The sequence below is a fragment of the Lissotriton vulgaris genome, chromosome 12 (genome assembly GCF_964263255.1).
Source record: "Lissotriton vulgaris chromosome 12, aLisVul1.2, whole genome shotgun sequence".
NCBI lineage: Eukaryota > Metazoa > Chordata > Amphibia > Caudata > Salamandridae > Lissotriton > Lissotriton vulgaris.
The window spans coordinates 760,221,420-760,239,147 of NC_141700.1; the positions used below are offsets into that span (position 1 = coordinate 760,221,420).

At 47.2% G+C, this 17,728-nt stretch overlaps 1 protein-coding gene across 1 annotated transcript in view; it reads right to left on the bottom strand.

The window, feature by feature from the left end:
* Positions 1 to 17,728, bottom strand: part of DNAH2 (dynein axonemal heavy chain 2) — a 2,538,822-nt gene that overhangs the window by 2,464,478 nt on the left and 56,616 nt on the right. The window contains exon 2 of the mRNA XM_086946066.1: positions 11,689 to 11,817. Within this exon, the coding sequence (XP_086802192.1) occupies positions 11,689 to 11,806 (118 nt within the window). The 5' untranslated portion in view covers positions 11,807 to 11,817. The remainder of the gene's footprint in view (positions 1 to 11,688; positions 11,818 to 17,728) is intronic.

A 17,728-nucleotide genomic window follows, 5' to 3' on the forward strand; every position in this document is an offset into this window, starting at 1 on the left:
ACTCTCAGGTCAGCTTAACATTGGGAATGGACGAGTTAGGTCTCTATCAAGAGGCTCTAACAGATCCTTTCGAACCAATGGCTCTCTCAACTCTTCTCACAGAGGGATGTCTTCCCCTAAGAGGAGAGTGTATGAAGCTGAAGAAAGGGCAGTCAAACTGAGGATTGAAAGGGAAGAACTTGCCCTGGCCAAAGAGAGACTTGCCCTTGCTAGAGAGCAAGAATTATGTGGGCTACAGCCCACTGGTGGCAGCAATAAACGTAGCAATAGGGAAAGGAGTTTTGAAACAAAGCACCTGAATAAGATAGTGCCCCCCTTTAAAGAAGGGGATGACATCCACAAATGGATTACTGCTTTGGAGAGAGCCTGCACTGTGCAGGGTGTTCCCCAAAGTCAGTGGGCAGCTATCTTGTGGCTCTCCTTTGATGGTAAAGGTAGAGATAAGCTCCTCACCACAAGGGTGGAGGATGCTAACGATTACAAAATCTTGAAGAATACACTGGTTGATGGGTTTGGTTTAACCACTGAACAATACAGGATGCTGTTCAGAGACACCCAGAAAACTCAGTCTCAAGATTGGACTGACTTTGTTGATTGTGCCACTAAGGCTTTTGAAGGCTGGCTACTGGGTAGTAAGGTTACTGATTTTAAAGGATTGTATAATCTAATTATGAGGGAGCAAATCTTAAATAATTGTCAGAACCAGTTATTACATCAGCACCTGGTAGACTCTGATCTGACCTCTCCACAGGAATTGGGTAAGAGGGCAGACAAATGGGTCAGAACCAGGGTTAGGCCTAAAAACCAGGGTGGTGACCAGAAAAAGGAATCAACCAAGCCTCAAGAGAAGGGTGGGGATAAATCCACAGAGAAGACTTCCCAAGGGCCCCAAAACTCCAACAAGGGTGGTGGGTCCCAGAACACTCCTTCAGAACAGAAGAAACCTTATTGCCATACCTGTAAACAGGTGGGTCATTACAAAAGTGATGCCAGTTGCCCTAAAAATGGTAGTAAGGGAAATGTACCCCCAGGTAATACTCCTAAACCTCCTGTTACCACTAGTGGTAATCCCCCAGGTGGTGGGAGTGCCCCCAAGAATGTGGTGGGCATTACTTTGGGCCAGCAGGAGGACTATGGCCTAGCCAGGTTCCCTGACCACACTCTTGTCTGTGAGACTGGCATGGGGTTTGCCAACTTCACTACTGGACCCCACATTTTGGGAAAGTATAGACAAGAAGTTTTAGTGAATGGTCAGAAAGTTGAGGCATTCAGAGACACAGGGGCCAGCCTCACCATGGTGAGTGACCATCTGGTCCCCTCTGCTCAACTGACCCCTGGTTTTACTTATCAGGTGACAGACATTCATGGAGTGAAGAGAAGGCATCCCATGGCAGTAGTCAAGCTCAGCTGGGGTAATGTCACAGGGCCCATGAGAGTGGCAGTGACAGATAACCTACCTGTAGATTGCTTACTGGGGAATGACCTGGAACTCTCAGCATGGGCTGAGGTGGAGCAAGAAACTCACTCCAGAATGATAGGCCTATCCAGACAGGTTAGTGGGGCAGTAATAGCTACAGCCCCAGTCCAAGCACCATTCCTCCCTGAAAAGGTTGGAAGGGCAGTGGTAGCCACTGCCCAGGCTCAGACAGACTTTCCAGAACAGGATAGGAGGGCTGTGACAGTCACAGCCCAAACACAGACTGAGTGCCCTCCTGACAAGGTTGGCAAGGTTGAAATGGTCTCAGCCTCTACTCAAACAGATAGTGAGGTTGTGAAGCCTGAAACAATGGATCACTCCACTCAAACAGAGAGCATTGAGGAGGAAGAAGAGTCTTCCCCCTCCCAGACACTAGGTGAGAGCCAGCCTCCTCAGGGAACTGACTCTACCCCTGTTGAAGGAACTGCCCCAGAGGTAGTCAGGCCTAGCCTGGCAGAGCCCCTGATGGCAGTGGACCCTTCCCAGGTGGGACTCAGTCTGGAGCAGGTAACCTGCACCTCTCTACCCTGCCTCAGTCAGCCCAGGGCTGAAGAGGTCAGGGAGGCCAGTGGTGGACCCCAAAGGGCCCCCTGTCCAAAAGAACCCCTTAATCAGCAGATTAGGATCACTGAAGCTGGTAAACCTAGCCAAGTGAAAATAGAACAGACTCCTGAGGGATCCCCCTTAAAAGTAGTTAGGGAACTCCCACAGCTGGACACTGTTGGGCACAGCCAAACATGGGGCCTAAAAACCCCAGACCTGACCTGTCCCTCCAGTAAGCCAAACAGAGGGACTCAGCCCCCAGCTTTAGGTAGCCAGAGGCTGACCCTGAGAGCTCAGTGCATCTCAGCTAAAGAAAGAAGGGCACACATGATGAATGGTGATTGGAGGAAGTTGAGCCCAAAGGTAGAGGAGCCTCACTTCAGTACTCCATCCCAGCATCAGCCTTCTTCTTTCCCAAGACACACCAGAGACAGAGATTCCCTATGGTGGAGACCCTCAGATACCCTTAGGGTGAGGGGTTGCCTAGTGGACCATGACACAGGGGGAAACCAAGCCAGAGCTGGTCCTTCCTTATATGGCCACTTAGGTAATAGAGGCTTACCTGGACAAGGATAGCCTTATCTCCTTTCGTTTGGGGGGGGGGGGTTTGTAGGAAGGTACCTCCTGACTATGGTTGCCCCCAACTTTTTGCCCTGTGTTTTAGCTGGTTTTGGACATAGTCGACCTGGGATCCTGCCAATCAGGACCCCAGGCCTACTGCTCTCTCTTTAAAATGGATTCCATGTACCCTAGGTGCATTTCCAATTGGTACTGGGCCACCCTATCAGACCCTGTAACTCAGGGCATGGGTGTACCCAGGGCTGCCAGGGGCTGCAGCATGTATTATGCCACCCCTGGCTGGCCTCCTAAATTTGACACAACTGGCTGCATGACAGCTGGGGCAAAGTCATGTAATCACCCTTTGCTGTAGGTGTAGTATACCTATACCTAACCCTAAAATGGACACACAGATTCCTATCAGTCACTCCTATGGCAGGCCTTGACAATCCTGAAGGCAGAGTGCTTGGAATCGTGTGAGATGGTGCTCTGGCATGAGCTGAGCCTGTCTGCAGCTTGCGGAACCAAGTCCTAATAGCTGTTCCATGATATCGCATACCATATACTCTTAAGTGCATTATAATCCTCGCGGTTAAATGCTAACTTTGGTATTGCTTTATCAAAACATGTCGAGTAAGGTGTCATACGAATTGGAATACTAACCCCTCGCCAATTCTGGCGACGGGGTTAGCATTCCACCCTTCTAGAGGGACACGACATGTATGTAACTGTGAACCCCGGTTAAAGTTAAGCAAAGCCTCAGCTCCACAAAATGGATGCTGCCACCACAGACACGAGTCTGACCCCCTGCAGCTGGGAGTCCTCCCAGCAAGGGGAGCCTGGACAAAGGGTTTCCTGTCAGGGGCGGTGCTAGCACCGTCCCAGACATGGTTTTGTGTATCCTGGGTAGGCAGGGCTTTACAGGAAGGTGACTGCTGAGTGGCACCCCGGTGCTCACTACGCATAGGCCAGTCTGAACCAGTTCCAGGGGCACACCAGCCCCTGGCCTGGGGAAGTCCGGCATGGCAGAGGGGTGTAACCACCCCCCTCCTAGTCCCACCCATAGGCAGGACCTAGTCACCGGGTCAGCCCCCTTTTTTAGTATAAAGATGGGAGCGGGCCCCCTGTTCAAATTAGATCATCTTTGGAATCAAGACACGACTTTCTTCGAAAGGACTTCAAGATTTCTTCTTCAAGATTCTCCCTTGTGGCTAAGGAGTAGTCACCCTGCATCAAGCGGGCACCATCCTAAGAACACTGCGGTCTGCTGCAAGTCCTTCTTCACGAATCCGACGACCCAGCTCGACGAGACCCGGCTTCCCTGGCACCTCTGACCTCTACTCACCTCTACAGCAAAGCTGAGAACTGTGAGTGCGACGAGACCTCGAGGGACCGACGATCGCCAAGACTACACGACTTCTTTGTAACAAGCCCACCGAGTCTTCCACTGGTGAGTGCTTTGGGGTCCGAGAAGCCCCAACCCTGCGCAGCTCCAGCACCCAAGATCAGCCTCCCTGCATCTCCACGATCTGCGTGGGGCCCTTCTGCTGTTTGCTGTGCACCGCGTTGTTTGGCTACTAGCCGGCTGGCTTGTGGCCTTCTACATGACGCCCGACGACATCACTGCTGCTGGTCTGGTTGCTCCAGACTGGCCCTTGCTTCCTTCTTCAAGAGAGGCACCCCGGACCCTCCTGGTCCACTCCAGACGCCATTTTAGGTCCACCGCGTGGGCCTGAATTTGCCAAGGCTTGTTGCCCAATCCTGGGTCCAGCGACGCCGACAGCTTCAATCTTCGTGGGACAGCTCGCTCCTCCTTCCTGGTCGCCGACAACGCCTCCTGGTCCGTGAGATCTCCGAACACAGCGTCACCCACTCACCTAGTCGAGGTGGCTACCATCCGGTGCCCTCCTGGTGCCCACTGACTACTGGCTAGTAGTCTCGAACTTGGTCCCCTCTGCTTTCAGGTGTCATCTTCCACCGATCCAGGCTTGGATCCATCGAACTTTCTTCACTGGTCGCCTGCCAGCAACTTCTTTCTTCCAGGCTCCTGGTCCGGCAACGAGGATTCCCGACGTCTTTTGAGCCCTATGCAGCTGCAGCCCCTGGGCTAGGTAACTTCGGCATTTCGGTGCCCCAGCATAGCCTCACTATCCAAGGGTCCGAATCCACTTTCGTTTTCTTCCCACCAGGTCGGGTTCACCCGAGAACACTAACTTTGCAATTTCTAGCTACCATAGACTTTGTCCCGCATTACGCGTGAGAGTGCACACTCTGCACCCGAGTCCCCTGGGTCTCCTAGAAGTAATCTAACGATTCTATAGTCAAGTCCTAACGATTCCAAAGCCTATTAGTACTGTACTTACCTGCTAGTAATTTCGCATTCCACTTTTCAAGTATATGGTTTTCCGTGCCCCTCGGGCATTTGTATATACTGTGCTAACTTAAGTATTTTTGTAAGAGTTTTGGTTTGTGCTAAGTACCCTGTCCTCATAAAGAGTACAGGGCTGTTGTGATTCTTAATAAATACCTGTTTATTTTCATAACACTTGTGTGGTGTCCTTTCACTGGGTATTCAAGGGGTATATGTGTGGTATAACAGCTGGCTTAACACGCCCTCTCGAGTCTTTAGCCTTAGACTGCTCGTATCCACGCTACTAGGATAGCTGGTCTATAAGGTTGACTTACAACCAATCATCAATAAGGGTTGCTGGACTGATACATAGTGTTCCCTAGAATAGTGAGCACTGCATATCAGGCCACCTTCTCACAATTGCTATGTTATGTACTGTGGGACTCCCACTTTGCTGACGGGGAATATTTAAGCATGTGAATCTATGAAAGACACCCAAATACTGGAGAAATACAATTACCAACAGTCATTAATTTCCTTGACTGCTGCTTGCTGATCACCTAACACTCTCGCATACCAAAGCCATCGGTATATTTTGGTTGCATCACAGGATTCCATTTCTAAAACTTAATATGTACGTTCCTGTAACTTCAGTGAGCACCCCAAACCAACCGTATAATGTATACATTCCGTCCCATCATCAGCCTCCCATTCCTTGCTAAAATCACTGAAAGATGTGAAGCAGAGCAACTCACCTAACACATCAAGGACAACAACCTTCTTGATGAATTTCAATCTGGCTTCAATCAAGGCTGCAGCACTGAAACAGCGCTGCTAGAGGTTATCAATGATGCCCACGGAGTCCTTGATCCAGGTAGCTCCTACCTCCTGATTCTGCTTGACCATTCTGTAGCCTTTGTAGGCCATCACACACACTTCTTAACACACTAAAACACAGAATGGGTTTTGAAGGCGTAGTTCTCAAATGATTTGAATTATACCTCGCAAGCAGATTTCAGATTATCAAAATGAAAACGGTCTCTCAACATCAAAGGCTATGGATCATGGCGTCTCTCAAGGCTCTATCCTTGCTCCCACCCTATTCAATCTCTACATGGAACCTTTCAATCAAGAATTTGTAGAGCGCACTACTTACACGTGAGGGTCTCAAGGCGCTGGGGGAAAAAAAGGGGGGGCGCTACTGGTGTCGAACAGCCAGGTCTTGAGTAGCCTCCTGAAGGTCAGGCAGGTCTTGGGTCTGTCGTAGGCTCAGTGAGGGGGGGGGGGTGTTCCAGGGTTCCAGGTCTTGGCATCAAGGTGGGAGAGGGATCTGCCCCCGGTGGTCGTTCTTCGGATGCGAGGGGCGGCGGCGAGGTCGGTGGAATGGAGCTGGCGGTTGGGGATGTAGAAGAAGAGTCGTCTGTTGAGGTAGGGTGGAGTGCCTTGTGTGCGTGGATGAGAAGCTTGAAGGAAATCCTCTTGTTGACGAAGAGCCAGTGCCGGTTTCTCAGGTGGGGGGGTGATGTGGCTGTGGCGTGGTACGTCGAGGATCAGGCGTGCAGAGGCGTTTAAAATGCGTTGCAGTCGTTTGATGAGCTTGGCCGGATCTCCCGAGTAGAGGGCGTTTCCATAGTCGAGTCTGCTACTGACGAGGGCCTGGGTGACTGTTCTTCTTGTATCTATCGGGATCCACCTGTAGATCTTGCGTAGCATGCGGAGGGTGTTGAAGCAGGAGGAGAAGACTGCGTTGACTTGCTTGGTCATGGAGAGTGTTGAGTCGAGGATAACTCCCAGGTTGTGTGCGTTGTCGGTGGGTGTCGGGGCTGCTTCCAGTGCCGTAGGCCACCAGGAGTCATCTCAGGCTGAAGGGTTGGAGCCGAGGACTCACCCCAAGTCTGGTGCTGTTGGACCTATCCGCGGCATTCGACACAGTTTCCCATGGTGTCTTGTTCAGAAGATTGGAGGAAGTAGGTTTAAGAGATTCAGCCCTATCATGGATGAAGAGTTTCCTGTCGGATCGCTCTCAGATTGTTAATCTGTGCTCGTATCAGTCGACTCCGGTGGGTTTGACCAAGGAGTACTCCAGGGCTCATGTTTGAGCCCAACACTATTTAACATCTATATTGCTCCTTTGGCCAACCTCATGAGGATATATGGGTTTATCCCCATATCATATGCCGACGACACCCAGCTTCTATTCCCATTTAATAAATTTTCATCTACGGTGAAATTGGCCTTCTCTAATGAGATATGGGCCATATCGCACTAGATACGGAATAACTTCCTCCAGTGTAATGTAGGAAAGACTGAGATTATGCTTTTTGGAGGGGCTCCCCTCCTGTGGACTCCGGATAGGTGGCCAACTGACCTGGGCCCCCTTCCCTTCCCTAAGCTTACAGTCAAAAACCTGGGGATTCGCTTAGACCGTGACCTCAGCCTGAAAGAAAAGGTTGCCCAAACAGCTGGTTCCTGCTTTCATGTAATCGGTCTGCTCCGTCAAGTCTTCCTCTTGCTTCCGGATTCTGCCGCTAAAACTCTAGTCCAGGCGATGGTATTAAGTCGCCTGGACTACTGCAATGGTCTGCTGATTTCACCTAATGATGCCTCATTCAGCAGACTGCAGGTGGTGCAGAACACGGCGGCACGGCTGGTCCTTAATGTTCCACCTCGGACCCCGTCCCTCCCCCTTCTCGTGAAACTGCATTGGCTCCCCATCCGTCAATGGATTACATTTAAAACATGCTGCATTATTCATAAGGCTCTGGTTAATCTGGTCCCTTCCTATCTTGCCCGAGAAATGTTTGCCCTATGTCCCCCCAGACCTCTACGTTCAGGTGCTAAACACCTTCTGGTGGTACCTCGAGTGAAAAGGGCCAGATTAGGAGGGAAAGCTCTTTCTTATCTCGGACCCCGCCTCTGGAATGAGCTTCCACTCCCCTTAAGACAGTGTTCCGAACATTTGCAGTTCAGGAAGATGCTTAAGACCTTCCTGTTCTGTCCCTGTTGATCCTGCTGGAATATGTTGCCTCTCCTTACAGTTCTGCTTTAAGCGCAGGGATACATACCACTTCGGGGTCGATTCTAGTGCTATGCAAACAAATACAAATACAAAGTCAACTGATCTGGGTTTAATCCATCTTCATTCTTTAGCTCACTCCACCACCCTAGTTCAGAAAAGGCCATATGCAAATCAGTCTGACCCTGTGCCTCATGGGAACAGTCCAGCCCGAACTGCCAAGCCATGTCTTCCCTGAGCAAAGGACCACATGTCTGGGCATACCCAACAGGGTATGTTCCTATGAGGCCAATGATGATGTTGGACTAAACCTAGATCAGTTGGCTGGGGGTGAGTTCTTGCACTGTTTAACACTCGGTCCATAATCCCCTTTGGTTTTGCTTTGTTCGCCAGGGTATGCCCAGACGTTTGCCACTGGATTCAAGCTAGCCTGGCTGATGACGCTGATTAGACAGAAACCGGACCCAGGATGCTGGTTTCCGGTCCAGGGAAGACATGGCTTGGCAGTTCGGGCTGCACTGTTCCTTTGAGGCACAGGGTCAGACTTATTTACATATGGCCATGTCTGAACTGGGGTGGTGGATTGATCTAAGGAATGAAGCTTGAGTGAAGCCAGATCAGTTGACTGGGGGTGAGTGCTTGCAAATTTCAATACTCCGTCCATCATCCCCTTTGGTTTTGTAGGTATTCGTTTGGTCACCCCATGCATATTACTTGGAATGTCTTATGTAATATACTTCGCTCTGTTGTGAAGTACGCTGACGCCTTTGGGTAAAGTGCGCGCTATATAAAAACGCATAAATAAATGCGGGTCCTGGAGGGAATCCCTGGCCATGACGAGGGACGCCTCAACAGGAGGCCAGCTCCTCCATTAATGAATTTAGCATCAGAGGGCCCGTCCTGGCAAGGCACACCGCAGCAGAAAATCCAATTCAACCTGGTTGCCTCCGGGGACCCTTTACTACCGCGCGCACCAGCCGCAGTCATCACTTAAATTACAAGGAAATATTCCAGGCAAGGGACCTGGAGACACGAGGACTAATGAGAACAGAGCCCCAACACCGTGGCACCCCGTCCCAGTACTCCATCATTTGAAGCTAATGCTTAAAAAACAATGAGACACTTAGCTTAAATGTTTCCTTCTCTGAACCGATTAACAGTTTGTTGGCAGCCTCTGCGCCATCGGGGCACACAGGGAAAGGGCCAAGGATGCCACAGCCCTGGCCTGAGCAGCCTCCGTGCACCCACAGAAACACCACAGCCCTCGAAATAATCAAGGGAGGGGCACTAGCATTTAGAAAGGCGGGGGCGCTGAAACGTCCAAAAAACACCTTCAATAATAACACATTATTATGGTGCTATTGCTAAGTCTCCCGAGAGACCTCTTATTTTTCCGAACCGACCGGTACTGTAGGGCAGGCTTTACTCCAGACCCTTGCGTCCTTCCCCGATTGTAAACATGGCTTCATAACCGCAGACTCAAGCAAAACATAGGGCCCCTTTTCTCCTCTCCTCGCCTCTCTTCTCTTCCCCTCCCCTCCCCTCCCCTCCTCTCCTCTCCTCTCCTCGCCTCACTTCCCTTCCCCTCCCCTCCTCTCCTCTCCTCCCCACTTCCCTCCTCTTCTCTCCTCTCTGATCTGCCACCTGTTCTCCCCCTCTCTTATCCATACTAACAGGAACCTAACCCGCTCGGCTCGGGGCCTGAAAAAGGTATGTGACGTTTACTACACGGTCTTTACCATGGTACAACAAGAGTCTTTACCTCGCTGGTAAGGACCACAAAGGCCTATTTCCCCCACAAAGGAGGCCCTTACCACGCAGATACGGTTTATCAAAACATATTGTTATGTCACTTTAACAGGAGGGGAGCGAAGCTTTTTTTTAGCGGATCAAGGGTGAGTAGGATGGTAAAGGGGATTTAGAGTTCGGGTCGACAGTGGTAACATGAGGTAAAGGGCTTTTAGGGTTCCTGGGGAGGTAGTAGTAAAGGGAGGTCGGGGACTTTCGAAAAAGGGAGGTGGGGTTGAGGTTTACCCTTCCAAAAAAAAAAAAAAAAAAATGGTGGCTTGGTGAGTAACTGCCCTCAACAAACAATATAAATATATAAAAATATATAATTGAGATATATAAAAATATATAATTGAGATATATATACACACACACATACATATTTATATATCAAAAGAATATCAGTCATTACCACAGAATATGCGTGATAAAGTACAACAATGTAACACGAAATGCTGTAAAGGTCAACGCTTTGTATAACATGCGCAGCAAAGGCATGCGTAGTAACAACTGATATTACCTGCAAGATACACGCGACTTAATTTCTTTAGAGAATCTATGGTTTGTGATGTATTAACTATCCGTAGGGTGTGTATGATTCTCGATAGTTTTGCAATACGGCTTTATGTACTTTCAAATAAAGCCTACTTTCATCTGTAAGGGCATTGCTCCTAGAACATAGGCTCTCTCCCTTCATGGGTGCCCTGAAAGCTGCTGAGGGGATCTACCTTGTAACCACTAAGAACAATGATTGTGTGTTGTCACTTTGGTCTTGTTCAGCACTGGAACCGCCCTTGGAGTGCTGAGACTGGCAACTTACTCCTGCTGCCGCCCTCCACTAGGAGTTCACAGGAGCACAGAGCAGTTGGGTTAGTTGATAGGCTGGCCTGTGTTAGGAGAGATTTGGGGGGAGAAGGTGCTAATTACCTGTTAGGAGGCATGAACAGATGATAACTGCCCTTGCTTATGTTCCGTGGCCCCGGAATCATAACTGTAGGGAGGCAGTTAGCAGCAGTCAAGGCCCTCTTCAGAGGGTGTTAACCACGGTCAACACTATAAGCAAAGTGCAGTAACCGTTAAGTAGTAAATTGAAATCTTTCACAAGCTATGAAACCTCTAAAAGGACTACCTGATATTCCAGCGGGGCTGCAAGTGAAATTCAAGGAAAATAGTCTATCAAGTATGTTGGCGCTGTTGTGAGAAGCTGAACCAAGAACCTTGAAAGCAGGGAACGGGTGGATCCTTTACCAGGCTGCTACTGATGCACAGGCAGAATTCGACAACCCTCGCCTCCAGGGGCTCCAGAGAAGCTAACTCAAGCTGGCCAAAGGTAGTGCATTACCACGATCAGGCTCAGTACATGATCACAGCACTCACTCGCGGCGGGATGCCTGGCTTTCACCTTGTGGATACCCTGCCGGGGTTATCTCACAGGGGAATACCAGGACGGGTTCCCTAAGCAAGCGCCGGGAAACCCTTTGTGGGTAGCTGTGCGCTATATAAGCTCAAATACATTTACATTTTACTTTAAGCAATATCCTCTTACGGGTTTTCTCAGCCTTTTAAGAACATAGCTCCTAGACTTATTTGTTCACCTAAAACGAAGCACTACACCAAGAGAGAAGATCAGGTGTCACTATAAAGGTCTTGGCTATATTATCCTCCTTTCTTAGACCATCAACCTGTGGACTCCCAGAGTGACATCCATTCCAGGGTCGTCAAGCACCAAGACTCACAGATAGGCCCTTGAAGTCCATGCCATGAAATATTCATCCCTGGGCCATGAAGTGCCAAGACTCAGAAAAAGGCCTTTAAAGTCCATGATTTGGTATTTTAATTTTATCCCAGGACACCCATTACCCGTGCAGCTACCTGATATACTGTGGTTGGAGTCTCTAGTTAAAGCCCCCACCCACCCTTAGTGCGGAGAAGAAGACAAATCCTAAAATGTCCTACCAGAAACGGTGCTCTTTCCGAATGAGAGTGTGGATTTGGAAGAAGTCAGTTCATCGCTGGTCGTCTCATTGACAGCCTCTGTTGATGGCGTCGGCGAGCTCACATCTGCCCTAGACATGGTTCTTTTTTCTAGAAAAGGAAACAAAAACAGTGCAGTGCGTTATGAAATGGCTAGAGAGGGCGAAAAAGCCTTAGCAGTTCAAAGCCGAGGCATAAAACTACATATGGGGAACAAAAATGGGAAGAGAAAGATTTTATCTGGCCTTCAAAGAATTAGCACGCCAGGAAATCATTGTAGAAACTATGCATGATTCAATCAAGCACACTGCTCTGTAATGCATAGTATTAGGTTTGATGCTCATAGCTGTTAGTTCATTAGGCCTCCATACATTACGCCCACAAATTATGGCTGGAATTAGAAAAGTCGGCATACCTACAGAAGTATCAGAGAGCCTAGCAAAGACGATGGAAATGTATTTATTATCCACAGTACTGCAGTGACGTTTGAGAATTTACAAACACACAGGAAAAGCAGTCCCGCACTTTTACCTACACCCACCTATATCGGGGCCAGCAGCACAGGAAATTAATAAAACACTAACTAGTCACTTCAGTTTTTACATGAATTGCGCCGAAAGAGGAGTCATATAATCAAAAATAATTATGCAGAGGAACAAGATGGTAGTCTGAACATTTCTAATACTCCATACTAGTCAACCTTACAGTGAGGTTAGGGAAATGGGCGGAAATCACCACAGCTGGCGAACCCCACACATATATACCGTATTGATATGTTAAACAGGAATTAAAAGGGAAAATATAGAATTAGTATAACAAAAAGGCATATACAAGGACCCTCGTTCTGAGATAATTGGAAGCAAAAAGATTTGTGGTATATCCACGATGAGTGGATTTGCATGCATTTATCAAAACTGTTTTTAATTGGGATTGCCACATCATGTAAAGGGATAATGCCACTTCGCTGCAGTGGAATTAATGCCAGTTATCACCAGCAGAAAGTAGATAACATATTGCCACCTTTAAATGCAGAACAGGGGAAAATACTGCTACTCCATGTCATTCCTCAATTAATGCTTAATTCTATCAATATCACAAATACAGTTTTCAATTATACAATTACCAGAATCGCAGCATTTAATGAAGGTCCCAACAATCTCTAAAGGAGGGTATAAGGTTTAGCTTTGAACAGTTTTCACTGCCATATGAACATTTTTAACTCCATCTCAATATGAAAAATGTTAGGGCTTTAATTAGGGCCACCTTTTGAGTGCGCTGGTCGCTATTTGGTCACAAATGAGAGTCTGCACCTGAATCGAGATGACATGCAGTGGCAAAACACCATCATTTTTCTTCATACAAAGTGCAACTGGTAAGTGTTGGTGGAAATGGTGCAGTTAAATAAAGCAATATTTTAATGAGCCTAACCAGAAACTGCACTTTTTAAGGCCTGAGGTCGTACTGCAGTAGTACTACTCATGAACTACAAAATGCATTTCACTAAATAACGGGCAGAGACCTTCGCTTGTCTCTCCTATCTTTTCTGTACAGAGAGCTCTGTCAAAGTGGCAGGGAGTTCTGCCCTTTAAAATCTACGTTTTAGTAGTAAATGTGGGAGGGATAAGGCAGAGCGGCCTAGAGAATGGGGAATTCCTACTACAAAATGGGAAGGGGTTAGAAAAAACATAAGGAGGGCTTTAGGTAGGGACAGGCTACAAAAGAGTAAGCCTGTTGCTATTCACAAACAACACCTCTGAAGTTACTACAGCCTCATACGTGACAAAACAGTAGTAAGTGTACTCCAGCACAGCCTTGGTGAAAGTCAAGCATCAAATATGGCCCCTCACAGGCTCTACAACACATTTTCATGGACTTTTTTTTATAAACACCGCATAAGAAATAATATTAAACGCAAGTATTTTGACTTTAAAAAATAAAAAAAGTGTGTGTGTATGTTTCATGTTAAAAACATATACAGCTATGGCCATCCCAGCTATTAGGTCATCCCAGGGTAGTATACTTACCAAACCACAAGACATAGTAAATAAATGTGCTTCTTTTTACAAATCTCTCTACATACCAGGGCCACAAATAGATTCAAAAGGACTGGTTACTTTTCTTTCAAAGGTAGATCTTCCTCATCTTTCTGATGAAGGTAGGGCCCTTCTTGAGGGAGAGATTAGCAGGGATGAGATTACGAATGAGATATCCAAATTGCCATATCAGAAAGCCCCCGGAGAAGATAGCTTTGCAGCTGAATTTTATCGTTGGACCAGGCATTATATTATTGAATCTCTCCATAATGCATTTCAAGAGGCAGAATATAAGGTCATCTCTCAAATAAAGCAATAATTGCAGTACTCCCTAAACCTGGCAAGGATCCTCTCATTTGTGCCAGTTGCCGCCCTGTCTCACTTTTGAATTGTGATATCAAAATATTTGCCAGTATTCTAGCTTCCTGTCTTAAGAAGGTACTACCTTTCTTAATCCACCCAACCCAAGTGCCCACACGGGTAACACCGTGAGTCTTTTTGTTTTTTGTTTTCACATAAATATCCTCACGGATAGGACACGCCTTAGCGCGCGTGGACCGCCGGGGATAAACATCTTTGGTCCTGAAGAAAGCTGAACTGAACAGTGCAATAAACAGCTGAAACAGGTCGACCTACACTTCCAAAGGATACAGTGGTTCAAAGAAATAGACCTCTGAGTGTCCTGTTCACAGGTTTTTAATGGTACCAGCTGACCATATAATAAAATTATTTAGGGTACAGCTGTTATCTTTTAAATATTTTCACATTCACCTCACTTGAGCACAACACACCATCTCATCACAAAAAACAGCTCCGCTGTAAATCAGGCGTTGCAGCACACTGGGGGGACATTCGGTTCCCCCAGTGGAAACCCTATGATGAAGCATGTCACCACTAGGTTGGTGAGTGAGGGTTCAGGAGTGACCCGGAAACCCTCACTCTCTTGTTGTTCGAAGATTGTAAATCATTCACACAATTAAGAGAATAATTTAATCTTCCACTACATCAATCTTTGAAATGTATTCAACTTCAACAATGTTTGAAGAAACAACTAGGTTTATCTACTGGGGCTCTTCAAGTTTCACAAATCATATCTAAGTTGAATACCTGGGGCAAACATAAAGGAGTAATATCTGTTCTTTACAAAGTCTTTCCGACACACCTTAATTCTCAACCTTCTGAACTTAAATGGCAGGCTCGGCTTTCACTAAGTTACGCTACTGGAGAGTGGGAGGAGATATTAGAAGATTTGGACAAAGGAACCCATGAAGCTAGACGAAAATGTGGTCTCTTTAAAATCCTTCATGATTCGCATTGGTCGCTTGCAAAACTGCAGAAGGCTGGACTACTCTCACATGCTAATTGCTGGAGATGTTCTAACACTAATTGTGACTCAACACGCATTATCTGTGAATGTCCAATGGTACAATCTTTTTGGACTTATGTAAGTAATCCTTAAGATCCACAATGCCTTTGTGTCTTCCACTTACCCCTGCTAATATTCTCCTTCATGACCTAAAACTCCCCCCAAAACTCTAAACCACAACGTCGCTCTTTTTATACAGCATTGGCTACAGCATAAATATGTATCTTACGGCACTGGAAATCTCCATCCCCTCCTTCGCAAGAAGAATGGTTGACAACAATGATACACACCAGTTTAGTTACAATGGGGTAACCACCCAGTATCCTTCAGAACCTGGGCAGCAATAAAAAATTACACAATTGGTTCTGTCGGGTGCGTACTATTTCTTAAAATTTCTCTGACTATTACATGAACTAGTCATAATTAAACAAGTTTAATCAAAAGAAACCCAAATCCAAACCATATGGGGTATTTCAAGAATTTTTTATTAATTGCATCTTTTATAAATACCTTTGTTTCAATATTTGCAAGGCTGTTAAAGGCACATAGTGACACATAATATGTGAAGAAGGTGACATTTAGTGCTCAGTGATATCGTGAGGGTGTAATATATACAGGGTGATTGAGGGGAGAGGAGGGGGAGAGAGAATTGGCCAGAGATACAGGATATTTCAGGTAATTCTGCAGACTCAATGAATTTGTCTCATCGCAGAGTCCTATAGCTGCTCCAAGTATTGTAACGTCGACGTTTCAACCCTGGCTCTGCATTGTTGGAAGGTCAATGCGGGTCTTCATCAGGACTTGGAAGAGGGTTACAGCCTCAAAAAAGCCCAGGCGGGTTCGCCAGTAATTAGCTCAAGAAGTGTCCCTTTCAAGGCTGTAGGCAGTAGTAGGAGCCTGTTGTACCTTTCATTCAGTGTCTCTCAATAGTAGATGGTGGTGAGTTAGCAATATGATCAACTCACAAGGTACTCAGTCAATGTTGTGGTTAGAAACTTGCAACACAAGACATAGTCTTTAAGATCAAAGTGTCGATATACTTGGGCACACTGGTATTCTGATTTTTTTTCACCGCGTCCGCGCTCACAATTGAGGTAGCTCTTGAGTTGCTAATGAGGCTGGGGCAACAGATCAGGCCACTGGAATACAACATCATAACGCATCGGAGCAGCGTTCCTGTGGAAACCCACCAGAGGCCTGCCCTGAGAAGCTGGGAGAGATCAGAGGAGATAGAACTTGCGCACACACAGCTAGAGGAGATAATCAAACCAAAGGGGCAGGGGCTTGCCAGTCTAACAAACTGGACAACTATGCGGTCCCAAAATCAACCATAACAGTAAATGGGGAAGCGGTGGCGGAACCCTCATTAGGAGCAATCATGGCAGCAATAGTAGACCTTAAAGTCACGCTAGAACCCAAGATAGATTTGGTGACTACGGTGGTCACCCTGATTGGAGCAGACCTACAAAAACTAACTGAAAAAGTCACAACGGCAGAGACCCAAATACTCCAACTCCAGTCCACGTCTAAACATCTGAAGGCCCAAGAACAGTTCCTGACGAGAAGGCCAGGACAATGGATGCTAAACTCGAAGTTCAATAAGAGAGAGCGAGAAGAAACAACATCCCCGTGGTTGGGGTCCCAGAGGGGTCCAAGAGTCAGAGTGTAGACCTCTTCCTGGAAGACTTTATAGTAAACACCCTGAAACCTATAAGACTATCCAAATTTTTCTTGATTGAGAGGGCGCACTGGAAGCCAATGCCCTGACCCAAGTCGGGTGTTCCCCCACGAAAAAGAATTGCTAAACTCTTCAACTATCGCAACAATGAAGCGATCCTCCAAGCTGCTAGGACTAGAGGCAAGATACACCTTGAAAATACACAAATCCGCGTCTTTCCAGACTTTACACCACAAGTACAGAAACGGGTGAGCTTTGAAGGCGTAAAGCGTGAATTGCAAAAGAGAGAAACATAAAATACTCGAGGCTCTTCCCTGCTAGACTCCGTATAAAAGCAGAGAGCGAAACATGGCACTTTACTACACCTGAGGAAGCATTGGAGTGGCTGGAGGTGTGGCGTACGGCCTCCTGGCGTGGGGGCAAAGGACCGAGGCTCCCAAAAAGAGAATTAAACCACGACGGGAAGGCACAAGTGCAACAAGGCCACCAGGAAACAGGAACCTCACTGGATACCTGACACAATGATGATGGGACACAGGGACCAGAATGGGGGTGCTACGTGAAAAGTGAGAGACACCCAAGAGATACTGCATGATGTAGGCAAAGGACCTGGTTCCGAATTTGTTCCAGATGGAAGCAATGACACTGCAATTAGTGAAGGCTCCAAAGCGGACATCTAGATGGTAAACCACAGGTCTAATTAAGAATGGGTCTTAGACAAGCTTGCTTGCTTATACCTACTCAGAGCGGCTTAGGCAACCCTCACAGTAGTGTATTTAGTGTGAACTGTTAATGGGGCGACAGGCTCTCTGCAAGTAGGTAAGTTATAGTCAATTCAGCAGGGTAGTGATGGTTGGGGATATGGGGTTTCAGTTAGAAACTTAGCGTTCAAGTGAAATTGAAGAGGATTAGACACCACACATTACTCAAGTCCCCCGGGACACC